At 42.5% G+C, this 22,291-nt stretch overlaps 1 protein-coding gene across 1 annotated transcript; it reads right to left on the bottom strand.

Annotated features, from left to right (window-relative positions):
- Nucleotides 1-17,544: 17,544 nt before the first annotated feature.
- LOC114171775 lies at nt 17,545-22,084 on the bottom strand. Its single transcript, XM_028056636.1, has 4 exons — nt 22,052-22,084; nt 20,956-21,053; nt 20,603-20,850; nt 17,545-17,622 (listed from the first exon to the last, which is right to left on the bottom strand). Exons 1-4 carry the CDS (start codon nt 22,082-22,084, stop codon nt 17,576-17,578), a joined length of 426 nt encoding a protein of 141 aa, XP_027912437.1. The 3' UTR covers nt 17,545-17,575.
- Between the last annotated feature and the right edge of the window lie 207 nt (nt 22,085-22,291).

The raw sequence follows: 22,291 nt of genomic DNA on the forward strand, positions 1-22,291 counted from the left end.
CTCACATCTCAAAAACCACGAATTTCATTTTTTCACAAAACTCCCCACCAAGCAATCTATCTATACCGTGGTGCACCGACAACCTTGGCCATTTGCAAACACCTCCGAATTCAAAACTTTCGTGGACCCAGAATTTCATGGTATTCATTTGGGGACATTTGTAGGCCTTTCCAACCCTCACATCTCAAAAACCACGAATTTCATTTTTCACAAAACTCCCCAACAAGCCATCTAGCTATGCCGCGGTGCACCGACCAACTTGGCCAAGTGCAAACTCCATCCAATTCAAAACTTTCGTGCAGCAAGACTTTTACAGTATTCATTTGGGGACATTTGTAGGCCTTTCCAACCCTCACATCGCAAGAACCACGGATTTCATTTTTTCACAAAACTCCCCACCAAGCCATCTACCTATGCCGTGGTGCACCGCTAACCTTGGCCATGTGCACAACCCTCCGAACTCAAAACTTTCGTGCACCAAGATTTTCATGGTATTCATTTGGGGACATTCTTTGGCCTTTCCAACCCTCTCATCTCAAAAACCACAAATTTCATTTTTTCACAAAACTCCTCACCAAGGAGTCTAGCTATGCCGTGGTGCACCGACAACCTTGGCCATGTGCAAACCCCTCCGAACTCAAAACTTTCGTGCACCAAGAATTTCATGGTATTCATTTGGGGACATTTGTAGGCCTTTCCAACCATCACATCTCAAAAACCACGAATTTCATTTTTTCACAAAACTCCCCACCAAGCAATCTAGCTGTGCCGCGGTGCACCGACCAACTTGGCCAAGTGCAAACTCCATCCAATCCAAAAGTTCGTGCACCAAGACTTTTAGAGTACTCATTTGCGGACATTTGTAGGCCTTTCCAACCCTCATATCTCAAAAACCACGAATTTCATTTTTTCACAAAACTCCCCACCAAGCCATCTACCTTTGCCGTGGTGCACCGCCAACCTTGGCCATGTGCACAACCCTCCGAATACAAAACATTCGTGCACCAAGAATTTCATGGTATTCATTAGGGGAAATTTGTAGGCCTTTCCAAACCTCACATCGTAAGAACCACGAATTTCATTTTTTCACAAAACTCCCCACTAAGCCATCTACCTATGTCGTGGTGCACCGCCAACCTTGGCTATGTGCACAACCCTTCAAACTTAAAACTTTCGTGCACCAAGATTTTCATGGTATTCATTTGGGGACATTTGTAGGCCTTTCCAACCCTCACATCTCCAAAACCACAAATTTCATTTTATCACAAAACTCCCCACCAAGCAATCTAGCTATGTCGTGGTGCACCGACAACCTTGACCATGTGCAAACCCCTCCGAACTCAAAACTTTCGTGCACCAAGAATTTCATCGTATTCATTTGGGGACATTTGTAGGCCTTTCCAACCATCACGTCTCAAAAACCACGAATTTCATTTTTTCACAAAACTCCCCACCAAGCAATCTAGCTGTGTCGTGGTGCACCGACAACCTTGGCCATGTGCAAACCCCTCTGAACTCAAAACTTTCGTGCACCAAGATTTTCATGGTATTGATTTAGGGACATTTGTAGGCCTTTCCAACCCTCATATCTCAAAAACCACGAATTTCATTTTTTCACAAAACTCCCCACCAAGCCATCTACCTTTGCCGTGGTGCACCGCAAACCTTGGCCATGTGCACAACCCTCCGAATACAAAACATTCGTGCACCAAGATTTTCATGGTATTCATTTGGGGACATTTGTAGGCCTTTCCAACCCTCACATCTCCAAAACAACAAATTTCATTTTATCACAAAACTCCCCACCAAGCAATCTAGCTATGTCGTGGTGCACCGACAACCTTGACCATGTGCAAACCCCTCCGAACTCAAAACTTTCGTGCACCAAGAATTTCATCGTATTCATTTGGGGACATTTGTAGGCCTTTCCAACCATCACGTCTCAAAAACAACGAATTTCATTTTTTCACAAAACTCCCCACCAAGCAATCTAGCTGTGTCGTGGTGCACCGACAACCTTGGCCATGTGCAAACCCCTCTGAACTCAAAACTTTCGTGCACCAAGATTTTCATGGTATTGATTTAGGGACATTTGTAGGCCTTTCCAACCCTCATATCTCAAAAACCACGAATTTCATTTTTTCACAAAACTCCCCACCAAGCCATCTACCTTTGCCGTGGTGCACCGCCAACCTTGGCCATATTCACAACCCTCCGAATACAAAACATTCGTGCACCAAGATTTTCATGGTATTCATTTGGGGACATTTGTAGGCCTTTCCAACCCTCACATCTCAAATACCACGAATTTCATTTTTTCACAAAACTTCCCACCAAGCAATCCAGCTATGCCGTGGTGCACCGACAACGTTGGCCATGTGCAAACCCCTCCGAACTCAAAACTTTCGTGCACCAAGAATTTCATGGTATTCATTGGGGGAAATTTGTAGGCCTTTCCAACCCTCACATCGTAAGAACCACGAATTTCATTTTTTCACAAAACTCCCCACTAAGCCATCTACCTATGTCGTGGTGCACCGCCAACCTTGGCTATGTGCACAACCCTTCGAACTCAAAACTTTCGTGCACCAAGATTTTCATGGTATTCATTTGGGGACATTTGTAGGCCTTTCCAACCCTCACATCTCCAAAACCACAAATTTCATTTTATCACAAAACTCCCCACCAAGCAATCTAGCTATGTCGTGGTGCACCGACAACCTTGACCATGTGCAAACCCCTCCGAACTCAAAACTTTCGTGCACCAAGATTTTCATGGTATTGATTTAGGTACATTTGTAGGCCTTTCCAACCCTCATATCTCAAAAACCACGAATTTCATTTTTTCACAAAACTCCCCACCAAGCCATCTACCTTTGCCGTGGTGCACCGCCAACCTTGGCCATGTGCACAACCCTCCAAATACAAAACATTCGTGCACCAAGAATTGCATGGTATTCATTAGGGGAAATTTGTAGGCCTTTCCAAACCTCACATCGTAAGAACCACGAATTTCATTTTTTCACAAAACTCCCCACTAAGCCATCTACCTATGTCGTGGTGCACCGCCAACCTTGGCTATGTGCACAACCCTTCGAACTCAAAACTTTCGTGCACCAAGATTTTCATGGTATTCATTTGGGGACATTTGTAGGCCTTTCCAACCCTCACATCTCCAAAACCACAAATTTCATTTTATCACAAAACTCCCCACCAAGCAATCTAGCTATGTCGTGGTGCACCGACAACCTTGACCATGTGCAAACCCCTCCGAACTCAAAACTTTCGTGCACCAAGAATTTCATCGTATTCATTTGGGGACATTTGTAGGCCTTTCCAACCATCACGTCTCAAAAACCACGAATTTCATTTTTTCACAAAACTCCCCACCAAGCAATCTAGCTGTGTCGTGGTGCACCGACAACCTTGGCCATGTGCAAACCCCTCTGAACTCAAAACTTTCGTGCACCAAGATTTTCATGGTATTGATTTAGGGACATTTGTAGGCCTTTCCAACCCTCATATCTCAAAAACCACGAATTTCATTTTTTCACAAAACTCCCCACCAAGCCATCTACCTTTGCCGTGGTGCACCGCCAACCTTGGCCATGTGCACAACCCTCCGAATACAAAACATTCGTGCACCAAGATTTTCATGGTATTCATTTGGGGACATTTGTAGGCCTTTCCAACCCTCACATCTCAAATACCACGAATTTCATTTTTTCACAAAACTTCCCACCAAGCAATCCAGCTATGCCGTGGTGCACCGACAACGTTGGCCATGTGCAAACCCCTCCGAACTCAAAACTTTCGTGCACCAAGAATTTCATGTTATTCATTAGGGGAAATTTGTAGGCCTTTCCAACCCTCACATCGTAAGAACCACGAATTTCATTTTTTCACAAAACTCCCCACTAAGCCATCTACCTATGTCGTGGTGCACCGCCAACCTTGGCTATGTGCACAACCCTTCGAACTCAAAACTTTCGTGCACCAAGATTTTCATGGTATTCATTTGGGGACATTTGTAGGCCTTTCCAACCCTCACATCTCCAAAACCACAAATTTCATTTTATCACAAAACTCCCCACCAAGCAATCTAGCTATGTCGTGGTGCACCGACAACCTTGACCATGTGCAAACCCCTCCGAACTCAAAACTTTCGTGCGCCAAGATTTTCATGGTATTGATTTAGGGACATTTGTAGGCCTTTCCAACCCTCATATCTCAAAAACCACGAATTTCATTTTTTCACAAAACTCCCCACCAAGCCATCTACCTTTGCCGTGGTGCACCGCCAACCTTGGCCATGTGCACAACCCTCCGAATACAAAACATTCGTGCACCAAGAATTTCATGGTATTCATTAGGGGAAATTTGTAGGCCTTTCCAAACCTCACATCGTAAGAACCACGAATTTCATTTTTTCACAAAACTCCCCACTAAGCCATCTACCTATGTCGTGGTGCACCGCCAACCTTGGCTATGTGCACAACCCTTCAAACTTAAAACTTTCGTGCACCAAGATTTTCATGGTATTCATTTGGGGACATTTGTAGGCCTTTCCAACCCTCACATCTCCAAAACCACAAATTTCATTTTATCAGAAAACTCCCCACCAAGCAATCTAGCTATGTCGTGGTGCACCGACAACCTTGACCATGTGCAAACCCCTCCGAACTCAAAACTTTCGTGCACCAAGAATTTCATCGTATTCATTTGGGGACATTTGTAGGCCTTTCCAACCATCACGTCTCAAAAACCACGAATTTCATTTTTTCACAAAACTCCCCACCAAGCAATCTAGCTGTGTCGTGGTGCACCGACAACCTTGGCCATGTGCAAACCCCTCTGAACTCAAAACTTTCGTGCACCAAGATTTTCATGGTATTGATTTAGGGACATTTGTAGGCCTTTCCAACCCTCATATCTCAAAAACCACGAATTTCATTTTTTCACAAAACTCCCCACCAAGCCATCTACCTTTGCCGTGGTGCACCGCAAACCTTGGCCATGTGCACAACCCTCCGAATACAAAACATTCGTGCACCAAGATTTTCATGGTATTCATTTGGGGACATTTGTAGGCCTTTCCAACCCTCACATCTCAAATACCACGAATTTCATTTTTTCACAAAACTTCCCACCAAGCAATCCAGCTATGCCGTGGTGCACCGACAACGTTGGCCATGTGCAAACCCCTCCGAACTCAAAACTTTCGTGCACCAAGAATTTCATGTTATTCATTAGGGGAAATTTGTAGGCCTTTCCAACCCTCACATCGTAAGAACCACGAATTTCATTTTTTCACAAAACTCCCCACTAAGCCATCTACCTATGTCGTGGTGCACCGCCAACCTTGGCTATGTGCACAACCCTTCGAACTCAAAACTTTCGTGCACCAAGATTTTCATGGTATTCATTTGGGGACATTTGTAGGCCTTTCCAACCCTCACATCTCCAAAACCACAAATTTCATTTTATCACAAAACTCCCCACCAAGCAATCTAGCTATGTCGTGGTGCACCGACAACCTTGACCATGTGCAAACCCCTCCGAACTCAAAACTTTCGTGCACCAAGAATTTCATCGTATTCATTTGGGGACATTTGTAGGCTTTTCCAACCATCACGTCTCAAAAACCACGAATTTCATTTTTTCACAAAACTCCCCACCAAGCCATCTAGCTATGCCCCGGTGCACCGACCAACTTGGCCAAGTGCAAACTCCATCCAATTCAAAAGTTCGTGCACCAAGACTTTTACAGTACTCATTTGGGGACATTTGTAGGCTTTTCCAACCCTCATATCTCAAAAACCACGAATTTCATTTTTTCACAAAACTCCCCACCAAGCCATCTACCTTTGCCGTGGTGCACCGCCAACCTTGGCCATGTGCACAACCCTCCGAATACAAAACATTCGCGCACCAAGATTTTCATGGTATTCATTTGGGGACATTTGTAGGCCTTTCCAACCCTCACATCTCAAAAACCACGAATTTCATTTTTTCACAAAACTCCCCACCAAGCAATCTAGCTATGTCGTGGTGCACCGACAACCTTGGCCATGTTCAAACCCCTCTGAACTCAAAACTTTCGTGCACCAAGATTTTCATGGTATTGATTTAGGGACATTTGTAGGCCTTTCCAACCCTCACATCTAAAAAACCACAAATTTCATTTTTTCACAAAACTCCCCACCAAGCAGTCTAGCTATGCCGTGGTGCACCGACAACCTTGGCCATGTGCAAACCCCTCTGAACTCAAAACTTTCGTGCACCAAGATTTTCATGGTATTGATTTAGGGACATTTGTAGGCCTTTCCAACCCTCACATCTAAAAAACCACAAATTTCATTTTTTCACAAAACTCCCCACCAAGCAGTCTAGCTATGCCGTGGTGCACCGACAACCTTGGCCATGTGCAAACCCCTCTGAACTCAAAACTTCCGTGCACCAAGATTTTCATGGTATTCATTTGGGGACATTTGTAGGCCTTTCCAACCCTCACATCTCAAAAACCACAAATTTCATTTTTTCACAAAACTCCCCACCAAGCAGTCTAGCTATGCCGTGGTGCACCGACAACCTTGGCCAAGTGCAAACCCCTCCGAAAACAAAACTTTCGTGCACCAAGAATTTCATGGTATTCATTTGGGGACATTTGTAGGCCTTTCCAACCCTCCACGAATTTCATTTTTTCACAAAACTCCCCACCAAGCCACTAGCTATGCCGCGGTGCACCGACCAACTTGGCCAAGTCCAACCTCCATCCAATTTAAAACTTACGTGCACCAAGACTTTTACAGTACTCATTTGTAGGCCTTTCCAACACTCACATCTCAAAAACCACGAATTTCATTTTTTCACAAAACTCCCCACCTATGCCGTGGTGCACTGCCAAGCTTGGACATGTGCACAACCCTCCGAATACAAAACATTCGTGCACCAAGATTTTCATGGTATTCATTTGGGGACATTTGTAGGCCTTTCCAAACCTCACATCTCAAAAACCACGAATTTCATTTTTGCACAAAACTCCCCACCAAGCAATCTAGCTATGTCGTGGTGCACCGACAACCTTGGCCATGTGCAAACCCCTCTGAACTCAAAACTTTCGTGGACCAAGATTTTCATGGTATTGATTTAGGGACATTTGTAGGCCTTTCTAACCCTCACATCTAAAAAACCACAAATTTCATTTTTTCACAAAACTCCCCACCAAGCAGTCTAGCTATGCCGTGGTGCACCGACAACCTTGGCCATGTGCAAACCCCTCCGAGCTCAAAACTTTCGTGCACCAAGAATTTCATTGTATTCATTTGGGGACATTTGTAGGCCTTTCCAACCCTCACATCGCAAGAACCACGAATTTCATTTTTTCACAAAACTCCCCACCAAGCCATCTACCTATGCCGTGGTGCACCGCTAACCTTGGCCATGTGCACAACCCTCCGAACTCAAAACTTTCGTGCACCAAGATTTTCATGGTATTCATTTGGGGACATTCTTTGGCCTTTCCAACCCTCTCATCTCAAAAACCACAAATTTCATTTTTTCACAAAACTCCCCACCGAGGAGTCTAGCTATGCCGTGGGGCACCGACAACCTTGGCCATGTGCAAACCCCTCCGAACCCAAAACTTTCGTGCACCAAGAATTTCATGGTATTCATTTGGGGACATTTGTAGGCCTTTCCAACCATCACATCTCAAAAACCACGAATTTCATTTTTTCACAAAACTCCCCACCAAGCCATCTAGCTGTGCCGCGGTGCACCGACCAACTTGGCCAAGTGCAAACTCCATCCAATTCAAAAGTTCGTGCACCAAGACTTTTAGAGTACTCATTTGGGGACATTTGTAGGCCTTTCCAACCCTCATATCTCAAGAACCACGAATTTCATTTTTTCACAAAAGTCCCCCACCAAGCCATCTACCTTTGCCGTGGTGCACCGCCAACCTTGGCCATGTGCCCAACCCTCCGAATACAAAACATTCGTGCACCAAGATTTTCATGGTATTCATTTGGGGACATTTGTAGGCCTTTCCAACCCACACATCTCAAAAACCACGAATTTCATTTTTTCACAAAACTCCCCACCAAGCAATCTAGCTATGTCGTGGTACACCGACAACCTTGGCCATGTGCAAACCCCTCTGAACTCAAAACTTTCGTGCACCAAGATTTTCATGGTATTCATTTGGGGACATTTGTAGGCCTTTCCAACCCTCACATCTCAAAAACCACAAATTTCATTTTTTCACAAAACTCCCCACCAAGCAGTCTAGCTATGCCTTGGTGCACCGACAACCTTGGCCATGTGCAAACCCCTCCGAACTCAAAACTTTCGTGCACCAAGAATTTAATGGTATTCAGTTGGGGACATTTGTAGGCCTTTCCAACCCTCACATCTCAAATACCACGAATTTTATTTTTTCACAAAACTTCCCACCAAGCAATCCAGCTATGCCGTGGTGCACCGACAACGTTGGCCATGTGCAAACCCCTCCGAACTCAAAACTTTCGTGCACCAAGAATTTCATGGTATTCATTAGGGGAAATTTGTAGGCCTTTCCAACCCTCACATCGTAAGAACCATGAATTTCATTTTTTCACAAAACTTCCCACTAAGCCATCTACCTATGTCGTGGTGCACCGCCAACCTTGGCTATGTGCACAACCCTTCGAACTCAAAACTTTCGTGCACCAAGATTTTCATGGTATTCATTTGGGGACATTTGTAGGCCTTTCCAACCCTCACATCTCCAAAACCACAAATTTTATTTTATCACAAAACTCCCCACCAAGCAATCTAGCTATGTCGTGGTGCACCAACAACCTTGACCATGTGCAAACCCCTCCGAACTCAAAACTTTCGTGCACCAAGAATTTCATCGTATTCATTTGGGGACATTTGTAGGCCTTTCCAACCATCACGTCTCAAAAACCACGAATTTCATTTTTTCACAAAACTCCCCACCAGGCCATCTAGCTATGCCCCGGTGCACCGACCAACTTGGCCAAGTGCAAACTCCATCCAATTCAAAAGTTCGTGCACCAAGACTTTTACAGTACTCATTTGGGGACTTTTGTAGGCCTTTCCAACCCTCACATCTCAAAAACCGCGAATTTCATTTTTTCACAAAACTCCCCACCAAGCAATCTAGCTATGTCGTGGTGCACCGACAACCTTGGCCATGTGCAAACCCCTCTGAACTCAAAACTTTCGTGCACCAAGATTTTCATGGTATTCATTTGGGGACATTTGGAGGCCTTTCCAACCCTAACATCTCAAAAACCACAAATTTCATTTTTTCACAAAACTCCCCACCAAGCAGTCTAGCTATGCCGTGGTGCACCGACAACCTTGGCCAAGTGCAAACCCCTCCGAAAACAAAACTTTCGTGCACCAAGAATTTCATGGTATTCATTTGGGGACATTTGTAGGCCTTTCCAACCCTCCACGAATTTCATTTTTTCACAAAACTCCCCACCAAGCCACTAGCTATGCCGCGGTGCACCGACCAACTTGGCCAAGTCCAACCTCCATCCAATTCAAAACTTACGTGCACCAAGACTTTTACAGTACTCATTTGTAGGCCTTTCCAACACTCACATCTCAAAAACCACGAATTTCATTTTTTCACAAAACTCCCCACCTATGCCGTGGTGCACCGCCAAGCTTGGACATGTGCACAACCCTCCGAATACAAAACATTCGTGCACCAAGATTTTCATGGTATTCATTTGGGGACATTTGTAGGCCTTTCCAAACCTCACATCTCAAAAACCACGAATTTCATTTTTTCACAAAACTCCCCACCAAGCAATCTAGCTATGTCGTGGTACACCGACAACCTTGGCCATGTGCAAACCCCTCTGAACTCAAAACTTTCGTGCACCAAGATTTTCATGGTATTGATTTAGGGACATTTGTAGGCCTTTCCAACCCTCACATCTAAAAAACCACAAATTTCATTTTTTCACAAAACTCCCCACCAAGCAGTCTAGCTATGCCGTGGTGCACCGACAACCTTGGCCATGTCCAAACCCCTCCGAGCTCAAAACTTTCGTGCACCAAGAATTTCATGGTATTCATTTGGGGACATTTGTAGGCCTTTCCAACCCTCACATCGTAAGAACCACGAATTTCATTTTTTCACAAAACTCCCCACCAAGCCATCTACCTATGACGTGGTGCACCGCTAACCTTGGCCATGTGCACAACCCTCCGAACTCAAAACTTTCGTGCACCAAGATTTTCATGGTATTCATTTGGGGACATTCTTTGGCCTTTCCAACCCTCTCATCTCAAAAGCCACAAATTTCATTTTTTCACAAAACTCACCACCAAGGAGTCTAGCTATGCCGTGGGGCACCGACAACCTTGGCCATGTGCAAACCCCTCCGAACTCAAAACTTTCGTGCACCAAGAATTTCATGGTATTCATTTGGGGACATTTTTAGGCCTTTCCAACCATCACATCTCAAAAACCACGAATTTCATTTTTTCACAAAACTCCCCACCAAGCCATCTAGCTGTGCCGCAGTGCACCGACCAACTTGGCCAAGTGCAAACTCCATCCAATTCAAAACTTACATGCACGATGACTTTTACAATACTCATTTGGGGACATTTGTAGGCCTTTCCAACCCTCACAACTCAAAAACCACGAATTTCATTTTTTCACAAAACTCCCCACCAAGCAATCTAGCCATGTCGTGGTGCACCGACAACCTTGGCCATGTGCAAACCCCTCCGAACTCAAAACTTTCGTGCACCAAGAATTTCATGCTATTCATTTGGGGAAATTTGTAGGCCTTTCCAACCCTCACATCTCAAAAACCACGAATTTCATTTTTTCAAAAAACTCCCCACCAAGCAATCTAGCTATGCCGCGGTGCACCGACCAACTTGGCCAAGTGCAAAACCCTCCGAACTCAAAACTTTCGTGCACCAAGAATTTCATGGTATTCATTTGGGGATATTTGTAGGCCTTTTCAACCCTCACATCTCAAAAATCACGAATTTCATTTTTTCGCAAAACTTCCCACCAAGCCATCGAGCTATGCCCTGGTGCACCGCCACCCTTGGCCATGTGCAAAACCCTCCGAACTCAAAACTTTCGTGCACCCAGAATTTCATGGTATTCATTTGGGGATATTTGTAGGCCTTTCCAACCCTCACATCTCAAAAAGCACGAATTTCATTTTTTCACAAAACTCCCCACCAACTATCTAGCTATGCCGTGGTGCACCGCCAACCTTTGCCATGTGCAAAACCCTCAAAACTCAAAACTTTCGTGCACCAAGAATTTAATGGATTTCATTTGGGGACATTTGTAGGCCTTTCCAACCCTCACATCTCAAAAACCACGACTTTCATTTTTTCATAAAAACTCCCCACCAACGAATCTAGCTATGCCGTGGTGCACCGCCAACTTTGGCCATGTGCAAACCCCTCCGAACCCAAAATTTTCGTGCACCTAGAATTTCATGGTATTCATTTCGGGACATTTGTAGGCCTTTCCAACCCTCACATCTCAAAAATCACGAATTTCAATTTTTCACAAAACTCCCCACCAAGCCATCTAGCTATGCCTTGGTGCACCGCCAACCTCGCCCATGTGCAAAACCGTCCGAACTCAAAACTTTCGTGCATCACGAATTTAATGGTATTCATTTGGGGACATTTGTAGGCCTTTCCAACCCTCACATCTCAAAAACCACGAATTTCATTTTTTCAAAAAACTCCCCACCAAGCAATCTAGCTATGCCGCGGTGCACCGACCAACTTGGCCAAGTGCAAAACCCTCCGAACTCAAAACTTTCGTGCACACGAAATTTCATGGTATTCATTTGGGGACATTTGTAGGCCTTTCTAACCCTCACTTCTCAAAAATCACGAATTTCATTTTTTCGCAAAACTTCCCACCAAGCCATCGAGCTATGCCCTGGTGCACCGCCAACCTTGGCCAAGTGCAAAACCCTCCGAACTCAAAACTTTCGTGCACCAAGAATTTCATGGTATTCATTTGGGGATATTTGTAGGCCTTTTCAACCCTCACATCTCAAAAATCTCGAATTTCATTTTTTCGCAAAGCTTTCCACCAAGCCATCGAGCTATGCCCTGGTGCACCGCCAACCTTGGCCATGTGCATAACCCTCCGAACTCAAAACTTTCGTTCACCCAGAATTTCATGGTATTGATTTGGGGATATTTGTAGGCCGTTCCAACCCTCACATCTCAAAAAGCACGAATTTCATTTTTTCACAAAACTCCCCACCAACCATCTAGCTATGCCATGGTGCACCGCCAACCTTGGCCATGTGCAAAACCCTCAAAACTCAAAACTTTCGTGCACCAACAATTTAATGGATTTCATTTGGGGACATTTGTAGGCCTTTCCAACCCTCAAATCTCAAAAACCACGACTTTCATTTTTTCATAAAAACTCCCCACCAACGAATCTAGCTATGCCGTGGTGCATCGACAACCTTGGCTATGTGCAAAACCCTCCGAACTCAAAACTTTCGTGCACCACAAATTTAATGGTATTCATTTGCGAAAATTTGTAGGCCTTTCCAACCCTCACATCTAAAAAACCACGAATTTCATTTTTTCAAAAAACTCCCCACCAAGCAATCTAGCTATGCCGTTGTGCACCGCCAACTTTGGCCATCTGCAAACCCCTCCGAACCCAAAATTTTCGTGCACCTAGAATTTCATGGTATTCATTCCGGGACATTTGTAGGCCTTTCCAACCCTCACATCTCAAAAATCACGAATTTCATTTTTTCACAAAACTCCCCACCAAGCCATCTAGCTATGCCGTGGTGCACCGCCAACCTTGCCCATGTGCAAAACCGTCCGAACTCAAAACTTTCGTGCATCACGAATTTAATGGTATTCATTTGGGGACATTTGTAGGCCTTTCCAACCCTCACATCTCAAAAACCACGAATTTCATTTTTACAAAAAACTCCCCACCAAGCAATCTAGCTATGCAGCGGTGCACCGACCAACTTGGCCAAGTGCAAAACCCTCCGAACTCAAAACTTTAGTGCACCAAGAATTTCATGGTATTCATTTGGGGATATTTGTAGGCCTTTTCAACCCTCACATCTCAAAAATCACGAATTTCATTTTTTCGCAAAACTTCCCACCAAGCCATCGAGCTATGCCCTGGTGCACCGCCAACCTTGGCCATGTGCAAAACCCTCCGAACTCAAAACTTTCGTGCACCCAGAATTTCATGGTAATCATTTGGGGATATTTGTAGGCCTTTCCAACCCTCACATCTCAAAAAGAACGAATTTCATTTTTTCACAAAACTCCCCACCAACCATCTAGCTATGCCGTGGTGCACCGCCAACCTTGGCCATGTGCAAATCCCTCAAAACTCAAAACTTTCGTGCACCAAGAATTTAATGGATTTCATTTGGGGACATTTGTAGGCCTTTCCAACCCTCACATCTCAAAAACCAAGACTTTCATTTTTTCATAAAAACTTCCCACCAACGAATCTAGCTATGCCGTGGTGCACCGACAACCTTGGCCATGTGCAAAACCCTCCGAACTCAAAACTTTCGTGCGCCACAAATTTAATGGTATTCATTTGGGGACATTTGTATGCCTTTCCAACCCTCACATCTCAAAAACCACGAATTTCATTTTTTCAAAAAACTCCCCACCAAGCAATCTAGCTATGCCGTGGTGCACCGCCAACTTTGGCCATGTGCAAACCCCTCCGAACCCAAAATTTTCGTGCCCCTAGAATTTCATGGTATTCATTTCGGGACATTTGTAGGCCTTTCCAACCCTCACATCTCAAAAATCACGAATTTCATTTTTTCACAAAACTCCCCACCAAGCCATCTAGCTATGCCGTGGTGCACCGCCAACCTTGCCCATGTGCAAAACCCTCCGAACTCAAAACTTTCGTGCACCAAGAATTTAATGGTATTCATTTGGGGACATTTGAAGGCCTTTCCAACCCTCACATCTCAAAAACCACGAATTTTTTTTTTTCAAAACACTCCCAACCAAGCAATCTAGCTATGTAGTGGTGCACCGCCAACTTTGGCCATGTGCAAACCCCTTCGAACCAAAAACTTTCGTGCACCAAAAATTTCATGGTATTCATTTGGGGACATTTGTAGGCCTTTCCCACGCTCACATCTCAAAAACCACGAATTTCATTTTTTCACAAAACTCCCCCCAAGTCATATGGCTATGCCACTATGTACCGACCAACTTGGCCAAGTGCAAACTCCATCCAATGCAAAACTTTCGTGCACCAAGACTTTTATAGTACTCCTTTGGGGACATTTGTAGGCTTTTCCAACCCTCACATCTCAAAAACCACGAACTTCATTTTTTAACAAAACTCCCCACCAAGCCATCTAGCAATGTCGTGGTGCACCGCCAACCTTGGCCATGTGCAAAACGCTCTGAACTAAAAACTTTCGTGCACCAAGATTTTCATGGTATTCATTTGGGGATATTTGTAGGCCTTTCCAACCCTCACATCTCAAAAACCACAAATTTCATTTTTTCACAAAACTCCCCACTAATTAATCTAGCTATGCCGCGGTGCACCGCCCAACTTGGCCAAGTGCAAACTCCATCCAATTCAAAACTTTCGTGCACCAAGACTTTTACAGTACTCATTTGGGGACATTTGTAGGCCTTTCCAACCCTCACATCTCAAAAACCACGAATTTCATTTTTTCAGAAAACCCCCCACCAAGCCATCTAGCTGTGACGTGGTGCACCGCCTACCTTGGCGATGTGCAAAACCCTCCGAACTCAAAACTTTCGTGCACCAAGACTTTCACAGTACTCATTTGGGGACATTTGTAGGCCTTTCCAACCCTCACATCTCAAAAACCATGAATTTCATTTTTTTACAAAACTCCCCACCAAGCCATCTACCTATACCGTGGTGCACCGCCAACCTTGGCCATGTGGAAAACCCTCCGAACTCAAAACGTTCGTGCACCAAGACTTTCATAGTACTCATTTGGGGACATTTGTATGCCTTTCCAACCCTCACATCTCAAAAACCACGAATTTCATTTTTTCACGAAACTCCCCACCAAGTCATCTAGCTATGCCGTGGTATACCCCCCACCTACCATGGGAAAGCAAGCACATGGAAACATCAAGTGACGCAGAGTCAAGCATCGCTAGGCATGAAAATAATTTTCCACAATATCCGAGGGACTAGCTGCCGAGCTGACCAACGATCAGTGACGACCGTGTGTTTGTTTAAAAGAGCTCAACAACTATGAAAAGGCTAATTGTGCCATGAGAAACATGCTAACGCACGCAGCACGTGAGGGGGGAGGCCTCGTCAAGCTCCCTTTAAAACCTTCCAGTGTGGAGCTGGCCGGCTCAAGGAGCACTCCCCCCTATAAGAGGTTAATATGCAAAAGGCAAATTTGTACAAGTAGATACACTTTTTTTAGCAGACATAAGTCCATATCTCGAGCTACACTTCGAAATTTCATGCCATTTTTTGCAGTAATTCTTAGAAAAATAGTATGTCCTTGTTCACCAAATTTCATAATTTTTCTAGAAGGGGACCTATTTTTTTTATATTTTTTACTTAGCGGGTATGTGTAAAATCGGGGAAAATAGCAAAACCACATGTAGACTACGAATTTCGACCTCATTTTTTCCAATCCACTACTAAACAATATCAGGAACCTCCCCACCAAATTTCATTCAGTTTGGCCAAGCTCTTAAATTTGACAAATTTTGGAACCAAGTTATCTAGTCGCGGTGCACCGACCAACTTGGCCAAGTGCAAACTCCATCCAATTCAAAACATTCGTGCACCAAGAATTTCATGGTATTCATTTGGGGACATTTGTAGGCCTTTACAACCCTCACACCTCTAAAACCACAAATTTCATTTTTTCACAAAACTCCCCACCAAGACATCTAGTTATGCCGTGGTGCACCACCAACCTTGGCCATGTGCAAAACCCTCCGAACTCAAAACTTTCATGCACCAAGAATTTAATGGTCTTCATTTGGGGACATTTGTAGGCCTTCCCAACCCTCACATCTCAAAAACCACGAATTTCATTTTTCACAAAACTCCCCACCAACCAATCAAGTTATTTCGTGGTGCACCGACAAGCTTGCCATGTGCAAACCCCTCCGAACTCAAAACTTTCATGCACCAAGAATTTCATGGTATTCATTTGGGGACATTTGTAGCCCTTTCCAACCATCACATCTCAAAAATCACGAATTTCATTTTTTCACAAAACTCCCCACCAAGCCACCTATGCCGTCGTGGACCACCAACCTTGGCCATGTGCAAAACCCTCCGAACTCAAAACTTTCGTGCACCAAGATTTTCATGGTATTCATTTGCGGACATTTGTAGGCCTTTCCAACCCTCACATCTAAAAAATCATGAACTTCATTTTTTAACAAAATTGCCCACCAAGCCATCTAGCTATGCCGTGGTGCACCGCCAACCTTGCCCATGTGCAAAACCCTCCAAACTCAAAACTTTCGTGCACCAAGAATTTAATGGTATTCATTTGGGGACATTTGAAGGCCTTTCCAACCCTCATATCTCAAAAACCACGAATTTCATTTTTTCATTACACTCCCCACCAAGCAATCTAGCTGTGCCGTGGTGCACCGCCAAGTTTGGCCATGTGCAAACCACTTCCAACCCAAAACTTTCATGCACCAAGATTTTCATGTCATTCATTTGGGCACATTTGTAGGCCTTTCCCACCCTCACATCTCAAAAACCACGAATTTCATTTTTTCACAAAACTCCCCCCAAGTCATATGCCTATGCCACTATGCACCGACCAACTTGGCCAAGTGCAAACTCCACCCAATACAAAACTTTCGTGCACCAAGACTTTTATAGTACTCAATTGGGGACATTTGTAGGCCTTTCCAACCCCCACATCTCAAAAACCACGAACTTCATTTTTTAACAAAACTCCCCACCAAGCCATCTAGCTATGCCGTGGTGCACCACCAACCTTGGCCATGTGCAAAACGCTCTGAACTCAAAACTTTCGTGCACCAAGATTTTTATGGTATTCATTTGGGGATATTTGTACGCCTTTCCAACCCTCACAACTCAAAAACCACGAATTCCATTTTTTCACAAAACTCCCCACCAAGCCATCTAGCTATGCCGCGGTGCACCGACCAACTTGGCCAAGTGCAAACTCCATCCAATTCAAAACTTTCGTGCACCAAGACTTTTACAGTACTCATTTGGGGACATTTTTAGGCCTTTCCAACCCTCACATCTCAAAAACCACGAATTTCATTTTTTCAGAAAAGTCCCCACCAAGCCATCTAGCTATGACGTTGTGCACCGCCTACCTTGGCCATGTGCAAAACCCTCCGAACTCAAAACTTTCGTGCACCAAGACTTTCACAGTACTCATTTGGGGACATTTGTTGGCCTTTCCAACCCTCATATCTCAAAAACCACGAATTTAATTTTTTCACAAAACTCCCCACCAAGCCAACTACCTATACCGCTAGGCATGTCAAAGTGAGCCAACCCGGCTCACACGGGTTGGCTCACCACGGGCCGGGTCAGAAAACGAGTGAGCCCAACCCGGCTCACTTTAAGGTGAGCCAGATTTTTTACAACCCGGCTCAACCCACCACGGGTTGGTGGGTTAAGTGGGTTGGCTCACCAACCCGCATACAAAATTAAATTTTTTATTTTTTTTTAAATTTTTAAATATTTAAATATTTAAATAATTTTTTTAAATAATGTATGAGATGATAATTACAATAAAATCAAGTACCAATGTGTCTCCATCATGCTCACTACAAGGCTTATACTAGGAAATTTGTATCATTGTATTCAACAAAACATAAATGAAAATAGTATACATCTTTATCATGGTAATTCAAAAAATTTGGTTCATGTTTGAATCTTGTCATCCTCCAATTGCTTTATCTATCTCCCTTTGCACTCTTCTAACATGTGCAGTTCTCAAAATCTTGTCCTACACGAACTGCAAAAAACAAAACCTTCCCTTTGCAAAAAACATAATTTGGCAGCTGCTAAATGTCTGCATAAAGCATGATAAAACAAGAACAATTTAGAAACTAATAAAAAGCACATATTCATGAGTTATGTACATCAATGGTGATGAATAAAAAGATTTAAAGCAAAAGGTTTAGAAACTAATTCATATCATACTTAAAAAGATAAAACTACAGATTGGTTAAATACTAGTTTTAAAATAAGCACAACAAATGCTTTGGATTTGATTGGGCACCAATACACCAAGCTAGAGTATATAAACAGTGAAATTGGGTAGAGTTGCACTGGACTTAAATCTAGAGATGATATAAACAGTGAAATGTTCAAGGTAAAATTATAAAATACATTAAGCTTAAATCATAAAAGTACCCAAGCTAAATACCTCTCCAGACATTACTATTTGGAAGATTCTTACAACTATAACCACTCCCAATTTTCTTCTCAAACTCGTAAATCATGCAACAAGATAAAATAGACTAAAAGAAAAGAGACAGTATGCAGAAGACTACAAGTTTTTGTTTCCTTACCTAGAATTACTACACATGACGTGCATTGGAGTCATGGATTGAAAAGTCTAGAACAACTTCCTCTTCCTTTTGATCATCTTCATTATCTTCATCTTCAAAATCAAGAAGAAACTATTAGGAAATAATATAATTTAGAATTAGAGGTATGATATAAAGAAAAGTGTGAAAAAATACATTACCAATATTTTCAAATCCATGTAACCAATTTTGAGTTAAAATCAGTGCTTGAACATTGTCAGGAAGAAGATTAGATCGATACTTGTTAAGCACGTGACCACCAATGCTAAATGCAGACTCACTAGCAACAGTTGTTATTGGAATACTTAACACCTCACATGCTAGTCTACATAGATTTGGATAACGTTCTTGACGATCCTTCCAATAGCTCAAAACATCTAACTTTGGAAAATACTTTGGCTCAACTGGTGTTTCAGTTAGATACAGATCCAACTCAGACTTGCCAGTTACATTCACATTTTGGCTTACATAATTGATATATTCCTATAAAAATATAATCCAAAGATAAAAATTGGTTAATAAAGATTACATAATAATAAACAACAAAGACATAATGATGACATACTTACATTATATGGATCAATCTCTTTGTCTTCTTCCATGTTCAAATGTTCTTCTGTTGAACATGTGAATTGAGAACTTGATGCATTAGATGAAATTGACTTCACACTCACGTATTCTTCAAAAAGTTTGTACATCTTCCCTTTTATATGAATAACCTTTTCATCACAAGTAGAAGAATCAAGCTTGGAGTAATAGAACCGGAGTGCTTCAAGTTTCATTCGTGGGTCAAGAATCATAGCAATTGAAAGAATGGTACTATATTCACCCCAATACTTGTCAAATTTATCCATCATCCTTTTTGCCATGTCTTTCATTAAGGGGTCATCGCTTTTAAGAGTATCCCTTAACAACCACTCAATTTTCCAAACTTGCATAAAATATTCATTAGAGGTTGGATAAGATGTGCCTGAAATCAAATTGGTTATCTTATAAAATGGAATTAAAAATTCACACATCCTCTCAGCTCTTTTCCACTCTTCAGTTGTTGGGCAATGTTTAAAATTTCTATCACGTAAGGTGAAACTTGAAAAAGCGCGACGATACTTAAGACCACTTTCAAGCATCATAAAAGTCGAATTCTATCTAGTAGGAACATCTAACCTTAAACCCACTTTAGTATCAATGCCCCTCACTTGAACAACACATTCAGTAAATGCCATTTTCCTTGCCTCTGACCCTTTAACATATTTAATGCTTTCTCTAATTTTCTGCAAAGCAACTTCAGCCACTTTTAAACCCTCTTGGACTATAAGATTCAAGATATGAGCACAACACCTCACATGAAAAAATTCACCACCACATAATAAGCTATTTTGTAAGCTTAATTGTTCACCCAAAATATGTTGCATACGGTCATTGGCAGTAACATTGTCTAAAGTTATAGAAAATATTTTCCTATCAATTCCCCAATCAGTCAAACATTCAAACACTTTATTTGCTAGATCATGACCCGTGTGTGGAGGTTCCATTTTACAAAAAGCAAGAATCTTACTATTCAATTTCCAATTGTTATCAACAAAATGGGCTGTTAAACAAATATATCCCTCTTGAGTACAAGCAGTCCAACAATCTGATGTCAAACAAATTCGGTTATGACAATGATGCATTTCATGTTTTAATTTCTCCTTCATTTGAACATGAAATTTCCACAAATCAGAAACAGCTGTATTCCTACTCACATGCTTTACATCAGGATTAAAATATGAAAACAATTCTCTTATCCATTTGTATTCAATAAACTTAAATGGCAAACCATGTTTGACAATAGCCATTGTCATAATCTCTCTAACATGCTTGTGATCAAGTTCCCTACTCCTTAACTTTCCCATATTATCAATTATCATTCCCCCTACATCTTTATATTTTGGGCTAACATTGCATTTTTTTAAATGACGCAACAGTGTTGAAGTGCCTATTTTAGTACCACCAATAACATATTCTTGCCCACATGCATTACATTTGGCCTTCTCTTTACCATCTTTTACTCCAACTTTAGAAAAATAATTCCAAACTTCAGAGGTAGTTGTCTTAGCTTTCTTAGTTTCTTTTTGAACTTCACTGTCTTCATTGTTTACAGAAGGTGGTTCTTGTGGGTCATTAGCAATTTGATTATGTATATTATCATCAACATTAACATTCACATTCACACTTCGATTAATAGTTTCAGATTCCATGCTGCACATTAATTTATGAAAAAAATAGTGTGAAAAACTTACTAAAAACAGCCATCGAACACATGAACAAATCTAACCAAAAACATGAGATGAGTGAACAACTAACCTATTTGCAGCAGACAATGATTGCAGCAGGCAGGGGATTCCAAGCTTAATGCAGCCACCACAAAGATGCAATGTTCTGGCTAGTTCCCAAAGAAGAATCTGGACATGTTCGGCACTATACAAATTAATGCAAATCCAAAAAAGAAAATATTCAGAGCAAATAGCCAAAATAGTCCCTCAAAGATGACCTGCTTGAATAAATTTCACACAAGTGCTTCTAGAAGAAGAGGCAAACTTCTCTATAAGTACAAAGTAAAAAATAATCTATTTAGAGAAACAAGTATGAAAGGGCTTTTATAATTAATTTATGCATAAGCTAAATTTAGCTTGTGGGTTTATGCAAAAGTTTATTTCATTTTTTTCTTACAAGTGCCTATGAGAAAAAAAATCCAAAAAGACCGTTACGGCTGGTCATGCTAGTGATTCAATGATGAAAATTGCACTTAGATTCCCTGAATATGCATTGCTCAAGTCAAATTAGTACTCGCCTCACAAATCTCGATAACTAATTTAACAAATGGAAAACACACTCAAGGACTGATTAGAGTTTCGAATAACTGTATATTCAAGGACCTTAACAACAATTTCCACCATTCAAGAACAAATACCAGACGCTGTATTGCACCTTGCTAAAACTAATTTACAATCGACTCAAACATTTAACAAGAAAAAGGAAATTGAGAAACACCAAAATTCTCACCACAGAAACTCCAATTAACGCAGAGAGGCCAAACGTCGTCGCAGACTAGTGCACAACACTAACAAATGGCCACCAACGTCCACTCTAGCATCGTCGTAGACCACTCAGACCACCAATGAGCACGCACAGACCAAACGACAGTCAAACAAACGTCTGAAGATAGTATGAGAATAAGAACCCCATAGATGAGCGACAAGCGACAAGTGATAGAAATGCACCTTAGGGTTGGAAACTCAGAATCTGCAGAGGACGTGTGAATACAGGTGCAGATCGCTCAAACCTATGGGGTGTGAATACAACGTTTTGCCGCAGACGACGAACGACCACCACGTCGTAGACACACGATGAACGACCACCACGCCGTAGACACACGACGAACGACCACCACGCCTCAGACCAAACGACCACAACCAAATGGAGGCACCACCATTACCGTGATCGTGATTCAGAGGGAAGGGAAAGGAGCTCAGTGATTTTGATTCGTCTGTCGTGGAAGTGTATCGAAGAAGAGGATTGCAATTAGGGATTTTGAATTCCAATTCAATTTAGGGATTCCAGTTCTGTAACCTAATATTAAAATAATTAATTTTATTAAGTTAAGTGGGTTGGTGGGTCAGCTCACTCAAACCCGGCTCGA

The sequence above is a fragment of the Vigna unguiculata genome, unplaced genomic scaffold (assembly GCF_004118075.2).
Source record: "Vigna unguiculata cultivar IT97K-499-35 unplaced genomic scaffold, ASM411807v1 contig_362, whole genome shotgun sequence".
Taxonomy (NCBI): Eukaryota; Viridiplantae; Streptophyta; class Magnoliopsida; order Fabales; family Fabaceae; genus Vigna; species Vigna unguiculata.

Excerpts from the sequence above, each read along its gene's own strand:
- LOC114171775 (XM_028056636.1), bottom strand. The coding sequence starts at position 22,084 with ATGGTGGTGCCTCCATTTGGTTGTGGTCGTTTG. Across the intron at positions 20,851-20,955 it reads TCATTGTCTGCTGCAAATAG|CATGGAATCTGAAACTATTA; the intron begins GTTAGTTGTTCA and ends ATTAATGTGCAG. Across the intron at positions 17,623-20,602 it reads TGGGCAAGAATATGTTATTG|GGCTCACTCGTTTTCTGACC; the intron begins GTGGTACTAAAA and ends TGAGCCGGGTTG.